This window comes from Loa loa (genome assembly GCF_000183805.2).
Source record: "Loa loa unplaced genomic scaffold supercont3.59, whole genome shotgun sequence".
Lineage (NCBI taxonomy): Eukaryota > Metazoa > Nematoda > Chromadorea > Rhabditida > Onchocercidae > Loa > Loa loa.
The window spans coordinates 143,173-165,139 of NW_018108239.1; the positions used below are offsets into that span (position 1 = coordinate 143,173).

Below are 21,967 nucleotides of genomic sequence, written 5' to 3' on the forward strand. Positions count from 1 at the left end.
TGAATATTAGTCATCCACTACAATATCCCATTCATCGCATACCTTACTCTTCTTTATTAATCACTTTTTCCAATATATGCTTAGCAAATGCATATCATACATACATACATACATACATACATACATACATACATACATACATACATACATACATACATACATACATACATACATACATCATACATACATAGGCATAGGAAAACACAGAGCAAGTGACATTAATAGACAAATATACATCGATGATAGGATATGTTGGTGACATTTCTGGTGACACGAAGGGTTTATAACAGGCATTTGTAAAGTAGAAGTAATTGACGGCAGAGTGTTCAATCATGACATTGAGAATGCGGATTTGACTAAGATGTGATATTATTGGTTGTACTATTTTAGGGTTTTCCATCGAGATATTTATTATATCTGCTTGAAATTTCGATTGTTTCTTATTTCCAAGTTTAAATATTAATTAAATATTTAAAAACGATTTTTTTTATACATTAATTTCCTCTTTCCTTTTTTTCTTAATTTTTTACTTTATTCTTTTTTATTTCAGGTAAACACATATATGAAATGCCTCTTTGCATTGATATTTTATTGTTTACTGATTCTTGTTATTGGTAAACAAACAATAACTGATAAGGATGGAAAAGTTGCTGATATAAAAGCAAATTTAACAACACTTATTCATGTTCATGCTGTAAGTAATATTTGAACATGTCTTTGGAAATTTTCCTTTCTTGTTAATCAATTAATTAAAATTATGATTAATTAATTAAACGATAACTTTAATTAATTAATTAATTAAACGACGATTAATGATAATGCAAAATTTCTACCAAAATGTTGAGTACTTCAATATATCCAATAAATCCTTGTATTATTCAGAAAAACAAGAAGATAGTAAAAAATGTGAATTTTTAAAACTTAAATTTTTTATTAAAGACGTTTCTGAGGAAACAGTTCATTTTACTGGGAAGTTGTTTTATTTAAATGCATTATGCATACTATAACAATATATTAAAAATGGCGTATGGTAACATGGTAACCATACATCTTATCATTATAAGATTTCAATTTTCATTCATGTAATATTATCATAAATCGTTAATTATACAGATGTGGCGACATGGTGATCGTACACCGATAACTTTGCTTCCAAATGATAATGAAGAATCGTGGGAAATTGGCTTAGGTGAACTAACAGTTGATGGTATCTGGCAAGCATATCATCTTGGTAAATTACTTCGACAACGATATGATGGATTTTTGAGTGAAACTTTTAAAACTTCGGAGGTTCCATAAGTTTTAAAATATAACAATTTATTCCTATTATTACTATAAATTTTTCAGTGTATATGCACACAAATCTGCCTTATTTCTTTTTTTAGATTTAAATTAAAAGATTTTAATCCTTCACTTTAATAATGTATTTTTAAAAAAAAGAAAAAAACGGAAGGAAAAAATGAAAATAAAAGTTCGCAGTTAACAAATGGTGCAATTTTTCTTTTTCTTTTTCTTTTTGCTGTGACAAAGTTCCATCATAGCTTCATCTATGAAAGAAAAAAGAAGAGTGAAATTACTAAGAAAAAAAAACACATTCAAGTTACTCAAGTTTTGACCTTTAACTTATGTAAAGATAATTTGAGAATATTGGGACTATCTGGCTGCATTAAAAAAGAATTATTTTATTCATTCAATTTCTGATTGGAAAGATTATTATGCAAAAGGAATATGGGCATGAAAATTGTTCGGCTAATTAATTGATTAGTTGTAGTGACAAATTTTTTGAAGACTTAAACATAATTAATCAGCTTCTTTTTTTTGCAAACATATTTATGCAGCATACTATTTCAGATTTACGTAAGAAGTACAGATACCAATCGTACGTTAATGACAGCTAATGCTGTACTTCAAGGTTTATATTCACAGACGTATCATGATGATAAATTATTATCAGTATGGCATCCGATACCAGTGCATACAATACAAGCCGACAAAGACAAAGCTTAACTTTTTTTTTTATTTTTTCGGATTATTAATTTTCTTTCAAAAAAAAAGTGATAATTAAAGAATTAAGCAAGCACAAAAGTTTGCATTTACTGGCTTCATTTGTTGTTTGTATTATAGTTTTAGTATGGCAATAATTTTCTGCTCAAATTAATATTATTTAAATTTAACAATTTAAAATTTCTTTTAGCTATTACTCCAACAAAATTGTCCAAAGGTAAAAGAAGAGCTAAGAGAAGTGCTCAAAATGGAAAAGATACAAAATGCATTAAAGATGAATGACGAATTTTGGCGATATATCGGTAAACATATGAACGTAGAAAATGGCTATTATGATTTTGAAAATATTTGGGTCGTTTATGATTCACTTAAGGTTATTGTAAGTTGTCATTTTCTTTTTAAGTTTAAACTAATTTAGTAATTTTACTTTAATTTCATTTTAAAAATAATTCCATTTTAAAGTGAAAAATAATTTCATTTTAAAAATATACTTTAATTTAGGAGAACAATAGTTTGGTTCAGTTATTTAAATAAAGAAGGAATTACAAGTATTTTGGTCAAAATGTTTTGAAATTTACAGATAAAAAATAAATTATTTAACAATTTTTGTTTTATTTTTTTTTTCGTCTTTCTCCTACATTTTAGACTTATCATAAAGACAAACATCAATTTCCAAAATGGATTAATGAAACTATATGGAATAAAATTTCGGAAATGTATAATTTATGGGGTCAATATGAATTCAGTACCAATTTGTTGAAAAGACTGCGAGGAGGTTAATTCTTCAATTTTTATAAGGATTGTTTCTTTGGAATTAAAAAAAATCAAAAAATTCATATCACTCAGTAAAAATTATGGCAAAAAGAATAAATTTTAATAGTTTTAGGCGAATTATGGAAAGAAATTTTTGCAAGACTTAACAATTTGATAAAGGAACATTCAATACGGAATCAAAAGATTTATGCATATTCTGCTGTTTGTTTTAATCTTGCTTTCTTATATTCTTCATCACTTTCTTCCCATTAATTAATTTGATTAATTAATTAACACACTAAAATCAGTTAAAAAACATACATCTTTTTTGTTGTTTACTGGACAAAATCATACATTTGCTTGATAAAATTCCCTGAACAAATTTTTTTTTTTTATGCGTAATTGTTTTATTTATGACAAAATTTGTTAAATAATATTTTGTTAAATGAAATTCTCATAATGGATTATTACCTCCTTTCTTGATGTTTAAGCAAATAATGTATAAACCTTTCAGCATGATGATACATTAGCAGTATTACTAAGTATGTTTGGTATGAAACTTACTACTCCTCCACCATATGCTGCTCTTGTATTACTTGAAACGCATCGGATTAATAATCAATTCATTCTTCAGGTATGTATTTCAATTTATATTAAATCATCAGTCTATTCTTTTTCATCTTTATGAAATTATAAATATATACCATGGTTATCAATTAATACTATATTTTATTGTATATATTATCCTTGGATTATCATCATAAACATTTAAAGATACGTAAATAAATTGAAAATAAGATAACTGTGTTATCAATTCAACTACATTACTACTCGTAGCGGTTGCAGTTGCAGTTTATTCTTACCTAGCATTATCATTATCAGTTACTTTTTAAAAGTCGTTATCACACCTTAGCCAATTCACATACTTCTAATTACGTTACCCTTGCTAATACCTATATCAGTTCCTACATATCCTATTTATGTTATCAGTTTATGAAACGTGGAAGTGATGCAATCATTAGCAAAGGTGATGTAATTAGAAGTGTATGAATTGATCGAAATATGAAATCTGTTTGTAAATGCGTATTTCCGATTCTCTAAGTCAAATTTTATACAAATTAAGGGTAACTTTATGTCGTTGAATGTTACATTGGGTAACGTTCAAAATTCCAATTAAAAGCCCATTATTAATGTCCCTCAAAATTACAATTTTTAAAATATTTTACTGATTTTAAGCTTTTTTACAAAAATGTCACCAATTCCAATCATATTTATCATTTTCCAATTGGCTATTGTAATGGAATATGTACAGTGGAAAAATTGGAAGTAGCAACAAACGATTTTATTCCACTTAATTGGGAATTGGAATGTGATCCATTTGTTTTGTACAAGAAAATAAGTAAGTTATATAACAATAAAATGTATCAAAGAAACAACTAATAACATTCAACAAATGATGAGAGGAAATATGAAAATGAACTCTTTTTTTTATTGGTTAACAAACATTCCAGTGAATTTGACCAGGTCAAGAAAGATGTTTTATAATCAAATGTAGGAGATGATTCTGCTTGTAGTTCTGTTAAGAAAGATAATTAAAGTGATTTAAGATTTTGGGAAAAGTTTGAAGATCGAAAATGAGAGGAAATATGTTGGAGATTGATGTCATATTGTTTTTTAATATGAAATGAAATGTAAATATTTCAGTTCAATAAATGCTAGCATTTGATTGATCTGACAGTTTCGAAACTTTAATTTTTTCTAAACATTTTTTTTTATTGTCAAATGTCAGTTTAGGTATCTCACAACCTTTTTTTTTCACAAAGATGTGAAATTAAAAAAATTTCTATTTTAATTCAAATTTATTTTAGGTGCTTTCGTATTACTTATATCAGTGATTATCATTGTGGCAATAATTTCTTGCCAAATTTTAAAGTCACATTCGATGAAACGGAAAGTATATGGTGATCGAACTGTTCTCCCATCTGATGCTGATATGGCGCTTCTAAGAGAGGATGTTATGCAATAAAATGTCCATCGAATTTCATCTAAGCTTTTCGACTATAAATGTTTCAAAGTTAATGAGAAGATTATTTTGTTATCGTAATTTTAAATGATCATAATTTCTCCAAAGAACATATTGTTGAAATTATAATGACCTTATCAATAACAACAATAATAATAATAATGAAATATTGTGATGATAATAATAGCACCAATAATTATAAAATTCTCATTTGTTGACAAAAAAAAAAGCGTTATATAAAAAAAATAAACATATACCATACTTTTTTTGCTATCACACATAATTTTTTGATAATATAATTTTTTAAGTTCAAATTTTTCCTCCAATCACTTTTGCTTTTCTGTTGATCACGAGCATAGCATAAAAGCTGATCATTTTTAAATTCTAAAATTCATTTCATATTGCTATAACTGATTGTGGGATATTTACATTTACATATTTTTGTTCATTTTTCTCTTTTTCAAATGTTTATTTATTTTTCAGAGTTGTAATATGTGCATACCTTTTGCTATTATAAGCTTTTATTGTTATGCTAAATTAATTTGAAAATGAATAAAATCCCTCCCCTACCCCCCATAATATGTTTTATATTTGTTTTCAATTAAGCATAATACTATCATTATGGATGGGCCATTATCCAATCCGTTGCCAAAAATTGCATTCATTTCTCTATTGAAATGTTAATTTTCAAGATGAAAAAAATTTTTAAATAATCAAGTTTTTGTAGAAAAAATTAAATTTTTCAAACTTGGCTCATCTTCCAAAAATAAACACATATACTACAATAAGTAAATATGAATATTAATTATATTAAACATATCCGACATTTCAATTTCAGCTTTATCTTAACATTTTACCTTCTCTATTTTTCCTCCTCTCTTCTTGGGAATTTTTTTTTTTTTTCACTTCAATAACTTCCATTGCTCTTTTTAATTACTTTGAATTATTCAACAGAAACATTTCATACCAAATTACCTTTCTTTTTCCCTAAAATTTTCCAACTTTTATCGGCCCATTTTCAGTTAATGTGTATTTTTTTTTAAATTTTTCTAGTTCATTTTTTTCAAATCAATCAAATTAACAAATTTTTTTTTTTAAAACTAAAGAATAAACAATATTATTAGACAGAATTAATAGAAGCAAATAAAAATGTAATCAAAAAGAACACTACAATAATAATAATAATGCTACGACAAATATTTGTGACACTTTGTATTATTTTTTTGATGAAATATTACTGCTTAATATTTGTAGTATTCCATCAGCTGTTTGCATACCATTTTTACAATCCTATGAGAGAGCTGCTTTTGTATACTGAAATAAGCATAACTTGTCTTCTTTTCATTATTTTTTATAATTCCTTTCAATCGAATAACTTTTTTTTAAATAAAAAAATAAATGAAGAAATATAAACATTGAAATATCATATTGAAAATTTCTAGACAGTGATAAAGGTCGAAATTTCATTTTAAAAGACGAATAAATTTATCAGTTCCTAGTCAAAATATTTATGTGTCTCATTCCATTATTCATTAATGATAATCAACGAAACATTTTTGCATTACGATTGGATGCTAATATTGATAGGAATATTTAAGCTTCAATTTCTTCCTAATAAGCTTCTTTTCCGCTTACAACATAAAATTCCACAAAAATTATTCAATATTTCACAAATCATCATCTATAAAAGTATAACTGGTTTTTCCAGGTTGATTTGTCCGATGTTATCATTTTGGATCGCACTGTGGGAAGTTGATAAACAATAGCGATAATGGTGATACTGATGCTAATGATAATGATAATAATGATGATATGAATTGGCAAATTCTATTTCCACTTTAACAATTATTTTTAGAATGCTTCCTTCCTCGACGAATTTCCCTTTCCCTACCTAACTTCGTTTTTTCTTGAGCATATTACATACAGAAAAAATAAATCAATTATTGCTGCGAAAAGTTCCCAAAAAAATAAAAAGGCTTGGACATATGTTGCTAAGTAAAAGCCATTTTTAGTTAAATATAATATGTTAATGAAAAGAGATATGCATGACATAAAAAGGGTTTCATGATCTATCATTTAATTCTTTTTTTTGATTAATACAAATTTATTCATTAGTTTATATTAGTTCAATGAATAAAATATGACCTTTGGACTGTAACGTATTGTGTAACGTTTATGCCATTGCTTACGTTGATCTATTTTTCAAAAGAAAATAAGAAAAAAAATACCCGCCAGGGTAACATGTACAGTTGTGAAGAACATGTCGTTGAAAGAATAGAAACAAAAACTGTCAACATTTTGAAAATATATTACCGATCATGTAATTATGCTAAGATTATCGTTAGTTAAGGTGCTACAGTATTTGTACACCAGAAGCCGACCAAATATGTAACTTTTTTTTTAATAAAAAGCTTCCAAAATTATTAGCAAACAAATTTCTCCAAATTTACTGGTTCGACTAATGGAGGGATAAGTAGGTTGACTGAATAAATGATACTTCGACATGTTTCTTTTCTTTTTTGTAAACTTATACTATTTAATCTGAACTAAACCATAATAACATTGGAATGATTTCGACTTAAATCGCACTTCCAAGAAGTTTCAGTTAAGCATAAAAGTATTTTCAAGAAAGTTCAAGCTCACAGAAAATGTAAAAGATCGAATATGCAGCTCTCTTTTGCTTCCCTTCATTCAATAAACACAAAAACCAATAGTTCAAACAGTTGTATGATAATATATATCCTTTACTATATAAGACATTACGAAACATTCAAAGGATACAAATTATATGCCAAACTTCTAAAGCATATTAATTGTGCATGAAAAACCACAATTTGGCTAATAGTTTAATTGATAATTGAATAAACGACATTTTGATATGTTTTTATTTTAGTCAGGTTCTAGTAATTGATAGGTCTCACATACTGTTTCTAATGACGACCCTTAACTCGTTCTTTAAGGTAAAGATTGGGAGTGGGAACAGTCACGCTGCCCCAAAAAACTTGGTATTATGGTATTTTGATTAGGAATATATCACAATAACATTAAGTACATCGCAATGAAAACCTAACTAACCTCACTTAATTTAGTAACGAAAAGTTCCCAGTTGCTACGGTGAAAATAAAACTGGTGTCGATATTTTTCTATTCATTAGTTATCATTGACACTCATACCATTGTATTCCTAATATTTTCCAGCAAATTTTGCATTAAGTGCATTTGTACCATCCCCTTTTTGATTTTCCGGTGGCATCCACATGATATAATCCTCATTTCTGTTAGCAATTCCTTCGCCATAATCATCGTTCTGCAATGAATCGCGTAAACGGCTTGAAAAAGCTGTAGAAGAATTGGCTTAAGTACTGCCATGTATAAACTATGCATAAGCAGATATATTGCATCATCCAGGTGGATGAATGCCCGACATTAACAAATTAGTATAGAATAAAAGTTGAACAATTGAAAATAGTTTAACAAATTAGATAGCTATGAAATGTCGCTGTAGTATTACACAGTGTATTACAGTACTACACAGTGCGTATATCGCCGATAGTTTGATTAGTAACATATAGAACCTTTCGCAGCTTCGATGATGTTACATCACGGATTCGGATGCGTTTTCGTTTTAAAGGATTGTCATTTTTTGTTGTAGATGGTTGCTTTTCATCCGAAACGGCAGATTGCATATGCTGCGGTATTTCTTGTGCCACGGTTGACGGAGCAATGGTTGTTTCATCCTTTTCTTCATTTATAACTTTCTCTGTATTGGACACAACTGCTAACGTTGTTGAGATATTGGATTCCTTGCAATTGAAATTATTTTATGAAAGTAATGAAAATAACGAAATTAGAAAAAGACTTTTCTGAACTGAAAAAAAGTCTTTTAAAAGACAACCACAAAACAACCGGCCAAATTAATTCAGCCATAATCATTCATCTAATTTAAAAACAAACCTTTCCACCAGAAGCATTAGTTGCCACTGCAAGATCTCGTCGATGACCATTAGATGCAGTGTTAACAGAATCAACTGTTTTTTCATCATCTTCAACTTCCGCTATAAAAGGCAGCCTATCAGCAGTTTCTCTGATGAATGTATCCAATGGTAGTTCCATTCCCAATGACTCACTTCGTTCTATCTTTTCCGGAAGTGATTTTTTAGCCTGTCGCATTTTCATCAATTTCTTCATTGTTGCAGTAGACAAAGAACCCATGGCACGTTTACCATCCTGAGAATTTGAATTTAACTTCTAAAAACCACAAAATTCCTGGAAAATTTTCGAAATTATCTGTTCTGAGAAGCAGAAGGTATCGTTAACTTGTTACATCATTTAAAATCTGAATTCGAAAGAACAATTCATCACCTGAATTGATTGTGTTTTCAATGTTGGCAGTTCTACCGGCTTTGCGATTTTGGCCAATTTTTCGAGTCGTTCTTTTTCATGTTTCAGAGCTACGAGACGATGTCGCAAAACTGATTTTTCCATCTTCACCTGCAAATGAAGTTATTTCCTACATTCCCTCGGATCCTTCTGCATATGATGAAATTTAATATAGAGCACTAAGCAGTTAAAAGCATACTTGCACATTGTGCAAATGCATAGTATATTTCTATGCTAAGTAAGCAGCGATGAAGCTAGGCCGGCTCCTTCATAAAACACATGTCGTGAAGTAAACATAATAAAATAATTTTGATATTTGAAATAGCTTGAAAAAACTAACTGGAAATACAGATGAAATCAAACTTACAGTCAAGCTATCTTTCTCGCTGCTAAAATATCCCAGTTGTTTGCAGAATTTATCGAGATCATCATCATCTTTTTCATCATCCTCTTTTTCCATTCTTTCTTTGGAAATCGCTATTAGCTGAGCCTCCACTTCACATAATTCTTTACTTATTGAAGCAATCTTCTTCGTCAAAGTTTCGAAAGTTTCTATTTCCATTGTCATTTTGCCTTTCGCTTCCTGATATTGGCAGATAGAAGATTTCTGTTTCAGAGAGTGACATAGAAAATATTTAATAATGACAACACAAATTTTTCTTGCCTTTTTTCTTGAAAATGACAAATATACTGAAAGAAGAAAATAGCAAATGATAACTAACTAAAGCACGCTGCCGCCGCTTTTCACGATTTTTTTCAATTTGACCTGTCCGGTCGAGATATGTATCTTCATCGGAATCATAATAATCATTATCTACTAAATTTTTAGCCTTCCTTCTAGCTTCATTCGACCGAAACAGAATATTATGCATGTCTGTCAAAAATAAGCATAAAAAATATGACATATAGAATAAGCCTTTTTAAAAAGTTCTAATAGGTTGGATAAAACTTGAACAAGATATAAAAGAAGATGGTATAAACTCCAATTTCTCCCCTGGATTCAAAGTTTCGAAATACCTAAGGTTTTGCAAGCATTGAAGGCACATAACACCTGAGCTTCTTTTTTGCTTCCACTACATACCGCTGATGCAGATAAGGACTGGCCAGCTGCTGTATCAACAGGTAATCTGAATAATTAAAGTTCAGACCTCCTCAAAATTAAGAAACTAGCCGTTATTATACGGTTAATCTATTCAAAACTGAAAATAAAAGTGAATATAAACTGACTCAATAGAACATATCCATTTGTGGTTTTGCCCCATCCCTGTTTCGTCAAATGTGAAATTCATATCGAAGCCTTCTTTTTCAAAAAACCGTGACAACACCTTCAGCGGATCATCACGATATTTTTCTCCCCGATCTTGAATATCATCTGCATAACACGCCTGAGCATATGCTAGTTCTTCGTCGTAATCTGAAACGACGTATTTTAAAAAAGAAACCATAGCAATCACATAATTCCCAGATTCTACTTATGTATCTTCTTAACCCAGCTCTACCGCAATTACTCATTTATTTGAAACTCAAAAGAATCACAACTAATTCTTCTTTGTTCAATATTTGAAATCTCTGGATATGAAAAAAGTACAAATAGAACTGAGCCAAAAAATTTTGAGTCTTCGACTTTTGGGGAAGAAAAAATGGGAAGCAAAAAACAAACCAATCCCCCACATAATACCATCACTCTCTTTTTCACTTTCTGACACCTTTTTCTTCTCTCTTTGTATTTTATCATAAAGTTTTTTTTGCTCGATCAATCGTCTCATTTCTGTTGGTGAATATTCCCATTCCTCTTCAGTATCCGAGTTTGGACCAAATAAAGTCATAATTCTGCTACTTCCTTGAAAAATAAAAAATTAAAAATCACTGGAGTGGAAGGAAAAGCTTGACTTGCAAGGCAAACATGATAGCTCAAAAAATGAATTGTCTGAGTACCAGAAAATTAAATCGGTTAACCTTAGTTTGTATTATAGTTTGTACTATACTTTTTCCAAGGAAAATATTGGAAGGAAGGTTTGCTTTAAATTGTAATAATTAATTTTAAATAGTAATACAAATAAAGCATACCTCCAAACTGCACAACATGTCCGACACGTATTCGGATGAACTGTTTCGGTGGAATTCTTTTTTATTTAATTTGGTACCATGTGTGCTACCCAAATCATAAATATGCCATCCTTTACCGGTTCGATTCATTAAATCATCACCATATTGAAGTATGCAATGATGTCTACAAACTGTTAAACAGTGTTAAAAATGATAAACTCGAAAACAAAAATTTCCGAAATTAGGATTTAGCGAACTCGGAACTCGACATTCCACTGCAAATAGGTACTATATTTGAGAGAGCTGGATAATATGAAAACCGGAAGTATTTTCCTAATATCAGAGGAAAACCAAAGCTTTAGAAAATCAAAACTTCAGTATTCAGTAGTCCTCATGCCATATGATAGATGCATGAATGCAACTAATCGAAAGAAAAAGTTGTTGCAATGGCTTTGCAAAAAGTCTACTGATGAGAATAAATTTCCATGGAAATACCTTGAAATAGTTGGGTGCTCCAGTTGTATGTCACAAGATGGTAATCGACCGATGACCAGAAACGTTCCAGTTTTTCGTCTCCCGAAATCAACCTTATTAATTACGGTACCATTTTTGATAACTTCAAAGCCGTAATGCATATCATTCGGTGGCTCAACGGCAAATGGTGGTGGAACATATTCCAAATTAGGCTGAGTTATGGATATGACCGGCATAATAACGTCCATCACTGCATGCTGAAAGAGTGAAAAAAAAAATATCCAGCCTTTTTCCGTTTGTTACATTAGTGTGAAACTAATTTTGAAGAGCTATAGCTATAAGAGTTTATGTTCCGCATGTGCCATATCAATATGTTTCAGATATTTAAATAAGAGATATTAATAAAATTAAAAATATAGGCAGTGAGATTCAATGAAATCCTAAAAAGAATTTTGTATATTATTTCAGGTAAGTTTAAGTTTATGTGACCAGCTATGTCAGCTGATACAACGTCTACGTGAAGCTGAATATACGGAAGCAAAGTATGTTTGCTTCAAAATTATTTGAACATATAAATTCGATCCAAATAATTCTATGTTTTTCTGTAAACTAATATTGAAATAATTACTTTCTCGTCCTTTTCTTTCGACAACAAAGGCTTAGAGTCATTCGTATCCATTTCCAGTGTATTCTTGAAATTTAAATTCTTTATTATATTTCCTCCCCCATCACAAAAAGATGATGTAGGAAGAAAACCAACTAATCGCTTAATTAGCGTCTAACTCTACCGCCGACACAACAGCGAAATACAAGAACCCAGTTTCAACGGTAAAACAATTTTACGGTCCGTAATTTCTAATGCTTGTTTATCTGATTAATCTTGCGAGGAAGTTGAGGATGTAACATCAGCTACGTGTCGTGTATTATGTATTGTTATCAAAGATATTCGTTGTAGTGAAAGTTTTCCAGGCTGATATTCTTGCAAGGCTTACTTTTAACATAATATACCACAAATTACAGGTTTGGGTAATTTTTGACGACATGAATTTACCGGAGAAACGTATGAAAGAAGCAGTGGACGTATTGATCGATGACATCGATCAGAGGTACATATACATGGATATATTTAGTAAAATCGACTATATGTCGAAATGTTTATTCATCTGGTAAATATGTCTACAACTGTACCACTAATGAAAGTGATTAATGCTTATGCATCTGTGGTAAAAAATTAAAAAACTCATTTATATAAGTTGGTGGGATTATTTGCAACTTACTTTGCAAAAAAAAAAACTATAAATTGATAGGATTACTTGCAATTTAAGAAAACTTTTATTGATGGAGCGCCTACACATTATAGTGTTAAAAACGTACACACATCTGATGAAACGTCTGCACGTGATGCTTTTGAAAAAAGCACATGAGAACTCTTGCACATTTATCTATATGTTTGATAGAAACGTTCATATGTTTGCACGTTTAATAAAAAGAAAATTTCGAAAAATATCAGTAATTTTTATCCTTTTTATCTCAAAAACAAGAATCCTTTTTATTGAATCTACTCGAACTCTCACTTCAATTTCCCTTGCACGTGAGGATGGCAAGGTTCATAGTTTTTTGATAGATCTTAGAAATATGGGATCTTATTATTCATCGATCCAAAATGAATTTAAATCCGAGCTCTTTGGGGATTCTTTTGAGATGAATGTGAGTGTTCTCAACTGATTACATGTCAATTATCAATGGTGGAGTCGGTCTATTGGTAATTTTTCTTTTTCTTTTCAAATTTCTCCAAATGTATTTTCAAAATTAGAGATTTAAGTTTAAAAAAAACGTCTTTTTTCAGTTATTTGAGAGGAATACATAAGAAAATGTTCGTTTGCTCATCAGATTGCTACGATAGGAGTATGAATCGAGATATTATAGAGACTTGTGTTGAAGATTGCAACAGACCTGTCAAAAAGGCAACTAGTATTTTGCAAAAAGAACTTGACGATTTACAGGTGATAATGCAAGTTATAGTATTGTCTAGAATCACGATTACTTCAGGAGTGCGGATTTTATGAGTTTGATATGTATATGTTAGAAGCTTCAACGATGTTATAAGAAGGCTTAACGAGAATTTCAAGATAGACATTGTTTACAAAAAAATCTCGGAGAAGGTACATAGCATTTTGTTTTTTCGCTAATTAACGCGAGTTAATGTTAATCAACATTCCAATGATCACATACTGTTGTAGTAAAATTGGTAACGGTTCGCGACAATTAACTTTGATTACTCCTTGGAAAAAAGTGTAGGATTGATCTCGCGTTTTTTGGTTTTGTTTTTCCCAGGATTATTGACTTCAAAAGGATTTTAAAACATTTTAAGGCACATTTTAAAATATTTTTTTAAGGCACAGTTGAATCGTTGTGGAATGACATGTTTCGACAAAGCGACGCAAAAATTTGGTCCAGATCCCGCAAAGTATACTGAGGTTCAAAGCAAAGAATTTGATAAACAACTTTTAAAGTAATCATTTCCTGTGTTCCCTTCTCTTCTTGAACGTAATCATCTAAATCATTTACTGATATCTGGCTGACATCCTTTTGGTTTGGTAAATCTCGAATTTTTTGGTTCTCAAGTTCCTGTTTGCTTTTTTTTTAACAATAAGTCATTCCAGTTGTGCATCTTCCTGTGTTGACGACCACATCAAACTGCTGCCGAATATTCGGAAACGATTAATTGACTCCTACCAAAGATTTTTGAAGTGAAATTACTTCTTGCCACTTCCGCTTGTTGTTTTATGCTCTAATTGCTCAATATGAGTAAGAACGGACATACATGATTTTTGAAGCGAAATTACTTCTTGCCACTTCTGCTTGTTGTTTTATTCTCTAATTGCTCAATATGAGTACTGGGTTACCTTTCCCCAAGTGCTTGGGACGCTCTTCGGCTAAAGAAAACTCTGGTTGTAAGGCTTTTCGTAAAATTAACGTTAAACATAAAACCGCCCTTGGATGAACTAAATTTTTTGATATGCAATTGTGAAACAATATGCCAGAAATTTACCAATGTCTCTTCATTCTGTATTTGTTTCGTCAGTTTCTTAAGTTCTAAAATTTTCTATTTTGGATGTCAAAATGAATGTGTGGTTGGCATATCTGACGAGTTTCAAAGCGGGATTTAGATGCATCCGCAGATGTTTCAAATGATAGAGGGTTTATAGATTTCCATTAAACCTTCTTTCCTCGGAGACCTACGTAACCTGTAGAACATATCCAACTTGCTGCCGATCCTATTCGCAACCGTCAACCAACAGGGGTTTAGAATTGACCCTAAAATCAGCCCATATCAGTCAGTTAAGCCTTTCCACTCTCTTTATTCCCTCATCCTTCCAAACGACCTTCACACGCCTTTCAAGAAGAAATTACAGGCTCGGAAGAATGCTTCCTCTTTCAAGTAGGCATTGAGATTTTCTCGAAATTGTCTCGGTAATGCTAGAGGAGGTGGAGAACGCTGATCTCTACTGAATAAAATGGGAGTTTTACGACACATAACGAAAGTTTGAATAATGTGTGCCACGGCAACACAAAATTGACTTCAAAGCTACGCTAAAGACGACCGTAGTCTCTATTGTCGTGTAACCTGACATGTCAATACTAGTAAACTGACAGAATGACTGAACACGTTTGTAGCGCATAATTTATTTGTTACCATCAAACACTTTCCAAAAAAATAGTGAATGAACGCGGGCGCTACGTTTTTTTTTTTAAACCTTAATTTTTCATCAGTGACAAATACATTATTTGAACAAAGCGAGGTTCATAATCAAATTCGAGAGAACAGTGTAAAGAAAAGAGGAACTACAGTAATCCGAAAAATACTTCATTTTAATTTAGGCGACAACTGTGAAAGGTTGGAAAAAGAGAAAGGACGATAAGAAAAAATCGGAAAACTATGGATAAAGGAGGAAACAAACATGGGGAAGATTGCTGATGGAATGAAAGGAGAAGGACAAACAATAGAAACTTCTAAATTTGAAATCATACCTAATGAGACTGCAAGGCTTCCACATAAGATGCCAAGTAAAGCATCGAAAAAATTTTGCAAGCCGCATCTTCGTAAGCAGGTATCAGGACCTACGGATCACTGAGTGAAACAAAAAACAAAATATCCCTTTCAAAGAATTAAAAAAAGTGTCCATTTCAAAGAGGTATTCAGATTTTAACAAAAATTTCAGTCGTTCCTTTTTGATTTGATTTACAAAAAGCAACTGCTACAGTATATTTGCAAGATATTACTAGAACCACTCCATCCAATGTGATACTCTTACAGAAAACCTCTTCATTCCGGACCGGACAAACCACCACCATTTATATGAGACGACGTAAACAAACAGTGATAAAATCATAACTACCGTCCACAATTCCAGGGAATAAACGATGCTCTATTTTTATGGTGCGATTAACATCTCTAATTTAACACTGAACGATTAAAAAATAACGAAGTAAAAATGTAAAATAAAGATTTATAAAACATAAAATGCCGTATGTTTAAGAGAACTATTTGACAAGAGCCGGGGATGGTAAACGGCTCACGGCATTCACAGCATAAAACATAACCAAACAACCTGAAAAAAAAAGTATAAATAGATAAACGTGCTGAAGATAAAGACAAAGAATAGAGATAAAGAGCAAGCACAAGAAAAGGCAAAAAGCATCAAATCAAAAATTTTTTGTGATAGTCTCGACATTAGAAGACTTCTAAATCAATGAGTTCTTGCAGCGAATCTTAAGCATATCAAATGAATCTTAATTGAACACATTTTAAGCTCCTTATAAATTTGATCTGTAAGATTTTTAAAATCTGGATTAGGAGGATAAACCAAAAAAACTCAACAAAACTACTCACCTAAACAGGGAAGCATCCAGCCCTGGAAGATTAGTTCCTGCTTCCATACTGTTCGTATTTGTTAAAATGTGCTGCACTGAGGCAATCAAAAAGGCTACATGAGAGAAAGGCTTTACACCTTTAAAAACGTAATTAGATGGATCATTCTTGAAATTTATACTTTTCTTTCTTTCAAACATATTATAATCGCCCTCAGCGGTTTAGAAGCTTTTTTTGGAGAAAGATTGAGGGCACAAAAATTTCTCGTTACATTTTTAAAAAAGAAACTTGACATCAAAGAATAGCACCCGAAATTATCAAATAATAAACTAATGTGTATTATAATTAAAACAGAATAACGAACACGGTGATTAAACGAGTAAAAATTGTGGAATCAAAAAGCAAAATATTAGACAGGCTAAAATTCAAAAAAAAAGTCAAAAACAAAACTATATGCACATACAACCGGTTTTCACGCTCAAGACGAGTACTGCGCAACTGAAATATGGACCTGAAAAATAAATACTCGTGTACTATCAAGGTAATACCAAGTGCCAAATTGTATTAAAATTTATGCTCAACTTCATCAAATTAAGGAAATAATTTTAACAACAGATGAAAGGACATACTGGCTGGATATTAACAAAAACAATATCTAAAAGCATAAGACTGAACTTAGAAAACCCGCTAAAGGTTAATCGACATTACTACTTTTCAGCTTAGATCTAACGAAATGCAGCCTCCTAATGCAGAACTCGCTTCCCTGCTGAGCTTTATTACCAACAACTTTCCATCCGCTACCTTGACTTTCTAACTTCATTTCCAATCCAGGAAGCTCCTGCTATTTGTATTAACAGATATAGAATACAGATGAACCGAAAGAAAGACTTACATATAGCAATGATAAAATAAATCAAAACAACGCAATAAATCGAAAGAGATCAAAATAAAAACGAGAAAAACGCAGCACCTTCACGAAATCTGAAACAGATAAATTTTACATAATATGATTTGACTTTAAAAATTGCTCGTTAAAATAAAAGATGCTTAAACATTACTTCCTTCCTTAACTACCTCCCCCTTTCGACTCTTAAAAAATTAGTTGCAACTACATACATGGTCGACTCAAGGCTATTTTGCTAAAATTGATGTCCGCTGCACGAAATTACCGATCCGCCTTTTCTTTGTCGCATTTTTTCACAAATCCCATCAGTTACTTTTATCCAGTTTAGTTCGTTTTTTATTTGTTTTTTATTTTGTATTATAAAGAACCAAAATTAGAACCAAACCAAAATTATGATTTTTTAAAAATATTTCTTACTGTCTAGGCAGCCGTTTCCTTGGAAGATCCAACCATTTCGCTACCATTCTCATCAACGATCTGATATTCGGCAACGTAGAGTTTCGGATCCACCGACTGAAAACGGCAACACTGCTTAATTTGCACCAGTTGAGAAAATGAATTTCTATACACCAATTAATTTAAAATAAAAACCTTGGAGTGAGCAATTTCTGACAGAAGAGGCAAACGAAATGTTATACAAGTGAGAAAAAGAAACTTTGAAAAATTGTTCTAGAGAAATACTGAGAAGAAAAATTTTAGAAAAACTTTGTTGGAAGATATTAAAGAATAACCTTTGGAATTGGAGCAATGCGAGTCCTTAGCTCAGCTTCAATACGTCGAAGAGTAAAGCGATCTTCGTAAGTGATAAGGTTGATCGCAATACCGAGATGTCCGAAGCGACCCGAACTGAAAACATCATTCTACTCATCACAGCACTGAAGTGTATAATCAAAACTACTCACACCCGTTGTGAAATCTATTTTTTTATAATATACTCCACGAAATTAAAAATATCTGATCTAATAATTAACTGACCCCGTCTTCTCACCTCATTCTCTAAAGCATAAATGGACTGGAATGATGCTCTAGAATCGCAAAAGAACCAATTGCAAACGAAGAACTACAATTGTGCATAGAACAGTTAATAAGAAAATAGTGTTGAAATCCTTATATAAAAAAATTTCAAAAATTGAAAAAGACCAAAATAAATACCGTCCAATACGATGCAAGTATGTTTCGGCATTGCGCGGGAAATCAAAATTGATGACTACATTTACGGCCTGAATATCGATACCTCTAGTAAGCAAATCAGAGCAGACCAAATTACGACAAGCTCCTTTACGAAAATCGTGAAAAACTCGATTACGATGACCCTGTGCCATACGTGAATGGATGTAATAGCAGGAATAGCCTATTTCTGTGATTTTCTTTGCCAAAAGTTCCACACGTTGCGTTGAATTACAAAAAATTATGGACTGGTTGATTTGAAGCTGGAAAAGATCAAATGGTAACTAAAACTGAAATAAATTAAAAGACAGTGAGGTAAGAGAAACTACACCAGACACATTCATGGTCGCAAAACTGATCATACAATCGACCAAGCAGGAACAGTTTATTTGGCTACATTCAGGAAATGTCAAACATTGTGTCGAATTAGATCAAGCCTATTCTTCTATCTCCATTCCGAATATAGCTTAGAATATATGAAACAGTAGCGAACCTTGCGGAACAACGTGTTCAAGCAATGCACTTTCTGCTTTTCTTGCACATAGGCATAATACTGCGTAACACCGACCAGTGTCAATTCTTCCATCAGATTAATTTCATATGGGTTTCTCATGTGCTTCTGCATGAATGTTGCCACTGTCAGTGGAAATGTTGCCGAATAGAGCATAATTTGTCGATCGGGCGGTAGAAATTTGATGACACGATCTAAAATGCCTTGGAAATCCTGAGAAAGCAGTTTATCAGCTTCATCCAATACCAGCGTTGTGCAGTGCGACATATCAGCAACATTCTGCAAATTTATTGATATAAATACCATTTTCCAACCGCAAGAAATACCAAAACTGTCAGGGGACCAACTCACTGGACAACAGCGTTGAATATTAAATTTCAATTTTAACTTAACGCCAAGTTGCTTGGAGATTATTCCTGATAATAAAACTAATTCTGACTAATCCTTTATCATCAAAATTAATAAACCCGTTCTAGCAAGAATGATGGCGATGATGTTATCGACATAGCTTCCGGCAAAGCACAGTTCTTCGACTTGGCCTACAGTGAAGTGGTTTGACAATCGCTTTAGAATTTTTAAAAATGTCAAGGTTAACCGAAACTCTAAAAATTTTTCTCGAATCAATCTATAGAGTTATGGAATCAAACCTTATCCATAAGATCAAGAATACGGCCAGGAGTTGCCACAATAATATGAACAGTACCATTCAGACGCATGATATCGTTACGAAGTTCCGTACCTCCCGTAGTAACCATTACCTGAAATAAACATTTATACTTTGTACGCGAAAATATATGAAAGAGATAGTATGAATAGAGATAGTGTCAAAATCCTAACAGGGAAATCTTTCGATCAAGAAATAATCATTATTTAGTCATTATCCAAAACGTCTGGTCATTCAATGACCAATGTTCATTTGGGAAAGTCATTAAGAAAAATGCATCAAGATCAACCAAAAAGACATAAAGTTCAACCAAACCAAACAATCCAATCAAGAGTCAGTAATTTTGTTGTCAAAAATCTGTACGTTTTCATTACTCTTTAAAAGCAAGACCTCAGATTTTGCAATAAAAAAAAATTGTGGACAGTCTGACAAGTTCACATACGAAGCATGCCCTCTACCTCATTCGCAGGCCATAACATTACTGCGATAGCATAAAGAGATCCTTACACTTTCACAAACCATTCTGGCACTCAACAAAGTTCACACTTGAAGTTTCTGGGACATTTACCTTTTTTTTTTTCGACTCGCTCAATTTTTACAGTTTGTTATTACTTTCCCATTCCTTGGCAAAATGAAAACTTTTCAAGCAGTTGCTTATAGAATTATTTAGTTTCAAAAATTGACCTTCAAATTCATGTGTTTGCTCAAGTCGACACAAATATTAGAGGTTTGGAATGCTAGTTCCCTCGTTGGTACAATGATCAATGATTGCGGATATTTCTTTTCGACATCGACTTTGTCAATACAAGGGATACAGTAGGCACCTGTTTTACCTGTACCGTTCTTTGCGCGTGCTAATATATCTTGACCTGAAAAATTTTTACATCCGTTCAAAAGCTTGCTGCAAGATCCAACATTACCATGTTCTCAGAAACCGGAAACCGAGTCGGAATTTGCCTTTTACTATTTCTTTCCTAGCCGACTCATCAAATGATAAATCTTTGTTACAGCAAATCGTGATTTCTTGGGAATTCTGGAAAAAAAAAGAAAAATTCAAGATCACCTGATAAAGCAATTGAAATGGATGCTTCCTGTATCGGACTTGGCTTTTCCCAACCTTTCTCAAAAATCCCCATCAATAACGGTCGCTTCAAGCAAAAATCCTCAAATTCAATACCTTTTGTATCCGTCACATCCTAAAAATCATTCACGAATTACGCTGAATCTGTCTAGGAAACTAACAAAGCAGTAACTTGAACAGCCAAAACATACTAACCGTTGTCTTGAAGCGCAGATCTTTAGCCGGCAAATTAAGGTTTTCCTTCCAAGACTGATCACTCTGTGACTCCGTTTTGCTGGTCATTTGTGAAACAGTAATAATAACTTTTTACCAAAATTAACAGCAGCTGAGTAGGATCTAAAACCAACTTGACTGTTTTGGTAAGTATGACCAAACTCATAATAAAGCTTGCTACGGAAGATCAAATTCTCGAACACCTTCACAGTCTCTCGGTTTTTTTGTAAGAACCCTTTAACTCTGACTCAAAACAATACCGTGTTATCCTTAACTAAGACCATTGCCTTTCAGGAAAACCTAGTCGGATCAAGTCTTCATATATGAACATCTGCAACATAATTTCAACAAAATATCTGCAAAGACTATTTCGTTCATTTGTAAGTTAACGGTGCATGCAACACTTGCTGCACAACCATTCCCTACATTCACCAAGTCAGTATAAAAAGACACGAAAACTATGCCAGGAAACAACTTCCGTTAAGTTTTACAGTACACAAAGTTTTCTTCAACATATTTATGCGCAGAAAAAATATCCACAACTACGTTAAAGCCATTTTTGAAATTTCGAAATGATGTAAAATAAAATATGAGGCCCATAATCAGTATTTCATATGTAAATTATCTCAAATCCAGGCGCACAACTCACGTTACTATGTTAAATTTAAACGCCTACATTACTTTCACATTCTTTTAAATATCATTTGGAATCGCTGCAAAAACGTTTTGCATGTTTTTGTAATCTACATTTGAGATAAAGATCGGAGATCTCGACACACAAGTCAATAAAGATCAGCCGAGGTCTAGGGAAATAACAAATGTTTCTCCCAAGCACGACTTCGAGGAGTGTTTTCGTAGATCTCGCGCCCATATTA

The 21,967-nt window shown here is 31.8% G+C and overlaps 6 protein-coding genes across 6 annotated transcripts; 2 read left to right on the top strand and 4 right to left on the bottom strand.

Moving 5' to 3' along the window:
* Nucleotides 1-544: 544 nt before the first annotated feature.
* Nucleotides 545-4,808, top strand: LOAG_02693 (hypothetical protein). Its single transcript, XM_020446093.1, has 9 exons — nt 545-694; nt 1,114-1,290; nt 1,852-2,001; nt 2,195-2,383; nt 2,650-2,779; nt 2,891-2,979; nt 3,272-3,391; nt 3,994-4,156; nt 4,626-4,808. Exons 1-9 carry the CDS (start codon nt 563-565, stop codon nt 4,781-4,783), a joined length of 1,308 nt encoding a protein of 435 aa, XP_020303520.1. The 5' UTR covers nt 545-562; the 3' UTR covers nt 4,784-4,808.
* A 3,155-nt stretch (nt 4,809-7,963) lies between these two features.
* Nucleotides 7,964-12,358, bottom strand: LOAG_02694 (FHA domain-containing protein; the record flags this gene model as incomplete). The annotated part of the gene is made up of 12 exons (XM_020446094.1): nt 7,964-8,086; nt 8,355-8,582; nt 8,734-9,006; nt 9,142-9,270; nt 9,527-9,742; nt 9,882-10,033; nt 10,177-10,286; nt 10,387-10,573; nt 10,820-10,999; nt 11,235-11,389; nt 11,701-11,936; nt 12,308-12,358. The coding sequence occupies 12 exons, from the start codon at nt 12,356-12,358 to the stop codon at nt 7,964-7,966; spliced, it is 2,040 nt and encodes a 679-aa protein (XP_020303521.1).
* A 329-nt stretch (nt 12,359-12,687) lies between these two features.
* Nucleotides 12,688-14,820, top strand: LOAG_02695 (hypothetical protein). The gene is made up of 4 exons (XM_020446095.1): nt 12,688-12,785; nt 13,526-13,682; nt 14,076-14,191; nt 14,343-14,820. The coding sequence occupies exons 1-4, from the start codon at nt 12,721-12,723 to the stop codon at nt 14,431-14,433; spliced, it is 429 nt and encodes a 142-aa protein (XP_020303522.1). The 5' UTR covers nt 12,688-12,720; the 3' UTR covers nt 14,434-14,820.
* On the bottom strand, nt 14,582-15,217 carry LOAG_02696 (hypothetical protein; the record flags this gene model as incomplete). Its single annotated transcript, XM_003138233.1, has 3 exons — nt 14,582-14,775; nt 14,902-14,997; nt 15,094-15,217. The coding sequence occupies 3 exons, from the start codon at nt 15,215-15,217 to the stop codon at nt 14,582-14,584; spliced, it is 414 nt and encodes a 137-aa protein (XP_003138281.1).
* Nucleotides 15,218-15,711: 494 nt separating this feature from the next.
* On the bottom strand, nt 15,712-17,745 carry LOAG_02697 (hypothetical protein; the record flags this gene model as incomplete). Its single annotated transcript, XM_003138234.1, has 7 exons — nt 15,712-15,801; nt 16,226-16,292; nt 16,574-16,719; nt 17,003-17,063; nt 17,308-17,390; nt 17,627-17,641; nt 17,722-17,745. The coding sequence occupies 7 exons, from the start codon at nt 17,743-17,745 to the stop codon at nt 15,712-15,714; spliced, it is 486 nt and encodes a 161-aa protein (XP_003138282.1).
* LOAG_02698 (ATP-dependent RNA helicase cgh-1) lies at nt 16,943-21,222 on the bottom strand. Its single transcript, XM_020446096.1, has 10 exons — nt 21,075-21,222; nt 20,862-20,994; nt 20,483-20,667; nt 19,782-19,892; nt 19,117-19,413; nt 18,609-18,886; nt 18,188-18,302; nt 17,874-17,969; nt 17,445-17,533; nt 16,943-17,063 (listed from the first exon to the last, which is right to left on the bottom strand). Exons 1-8 carry the CDS (start codon nt 21,159-21,161, stop codon nt 17,877-17,879), a joined length of 1,299 nt encoding a protein of 432 aa, XP_020303523.1. The 5' UTR covers nt 21,162-21,222; the 3' UTR covers nt 16,943-17,063; nt 17,445-17,533; nt 17,874-17,876.
* Between the last annotated feature and the right edge of the window lie 745 nt (nt 21,223-21,967).

Bases quoted from the DNA above. Each gene is read 5' to 3' on its own strand.
- LOAG_02693 (XM_020446093.1), top strand. From the start codon at position 563: ATGAAATGCCTCTTTGCATTGATATTTTATTGTTTACTGATTCTTGTT. The intron at 2,384-2,649 runs GTAAGTTGTCAT...CCTACATTTTAG, and splicing joins ATGATTCACTTAAGGTTATT to ACTTATCATAAAGACAAACA. The intron at 4,157-4,625 runs GTAAGTTATATA...AATTTATTTTAG, and splicing joins TGTTTTGTACAAGAAAATAA to GTGCTTTCGTATTACTTATA.
- LOAG_02695 (XM_020446095.1), top strand. From the start codon at position 12,721: ATGAATTTACCGGAGAAACGTATGAAAGAAGCAGTGGACGTATTGATC. The intron at 12,786-13,525 runs GTACATATACAT...GTCTTTTTTCAG, and splicing joins ATCGATGACATCGATCAGAG to TTATTTGAGAGGAATACATA. The intron at 13,683-14,075 runs GTGATAATGCAA...TATTTTTTTAAG, and splicing joins AAGAACTTGACGATTTACAG to GCACAGTTGAATCGTTGTGG.
- LOAG_02698 (XM_020446096.1), bottom strand. From the start codon at position 21,161: ATGACCAGCAAAACGGAGTCACAGAGTGATCAGTCTTGGAAGGAAAAC. The intron at 20,995-21,074 runs GTTAGTATGTTT...AATGATTTTTAG, and splicing joins ATCTGCGCTTCAAGACAACG to GATGTGACGGATACAAAAGG. The intron at 18,303-18,608 runs GTATTTATTTTG...TGATGTTTTCAG, and splicing joins TACTTGCATCGTATTGGACG to TTCGGGTCGCTTCGGACATC.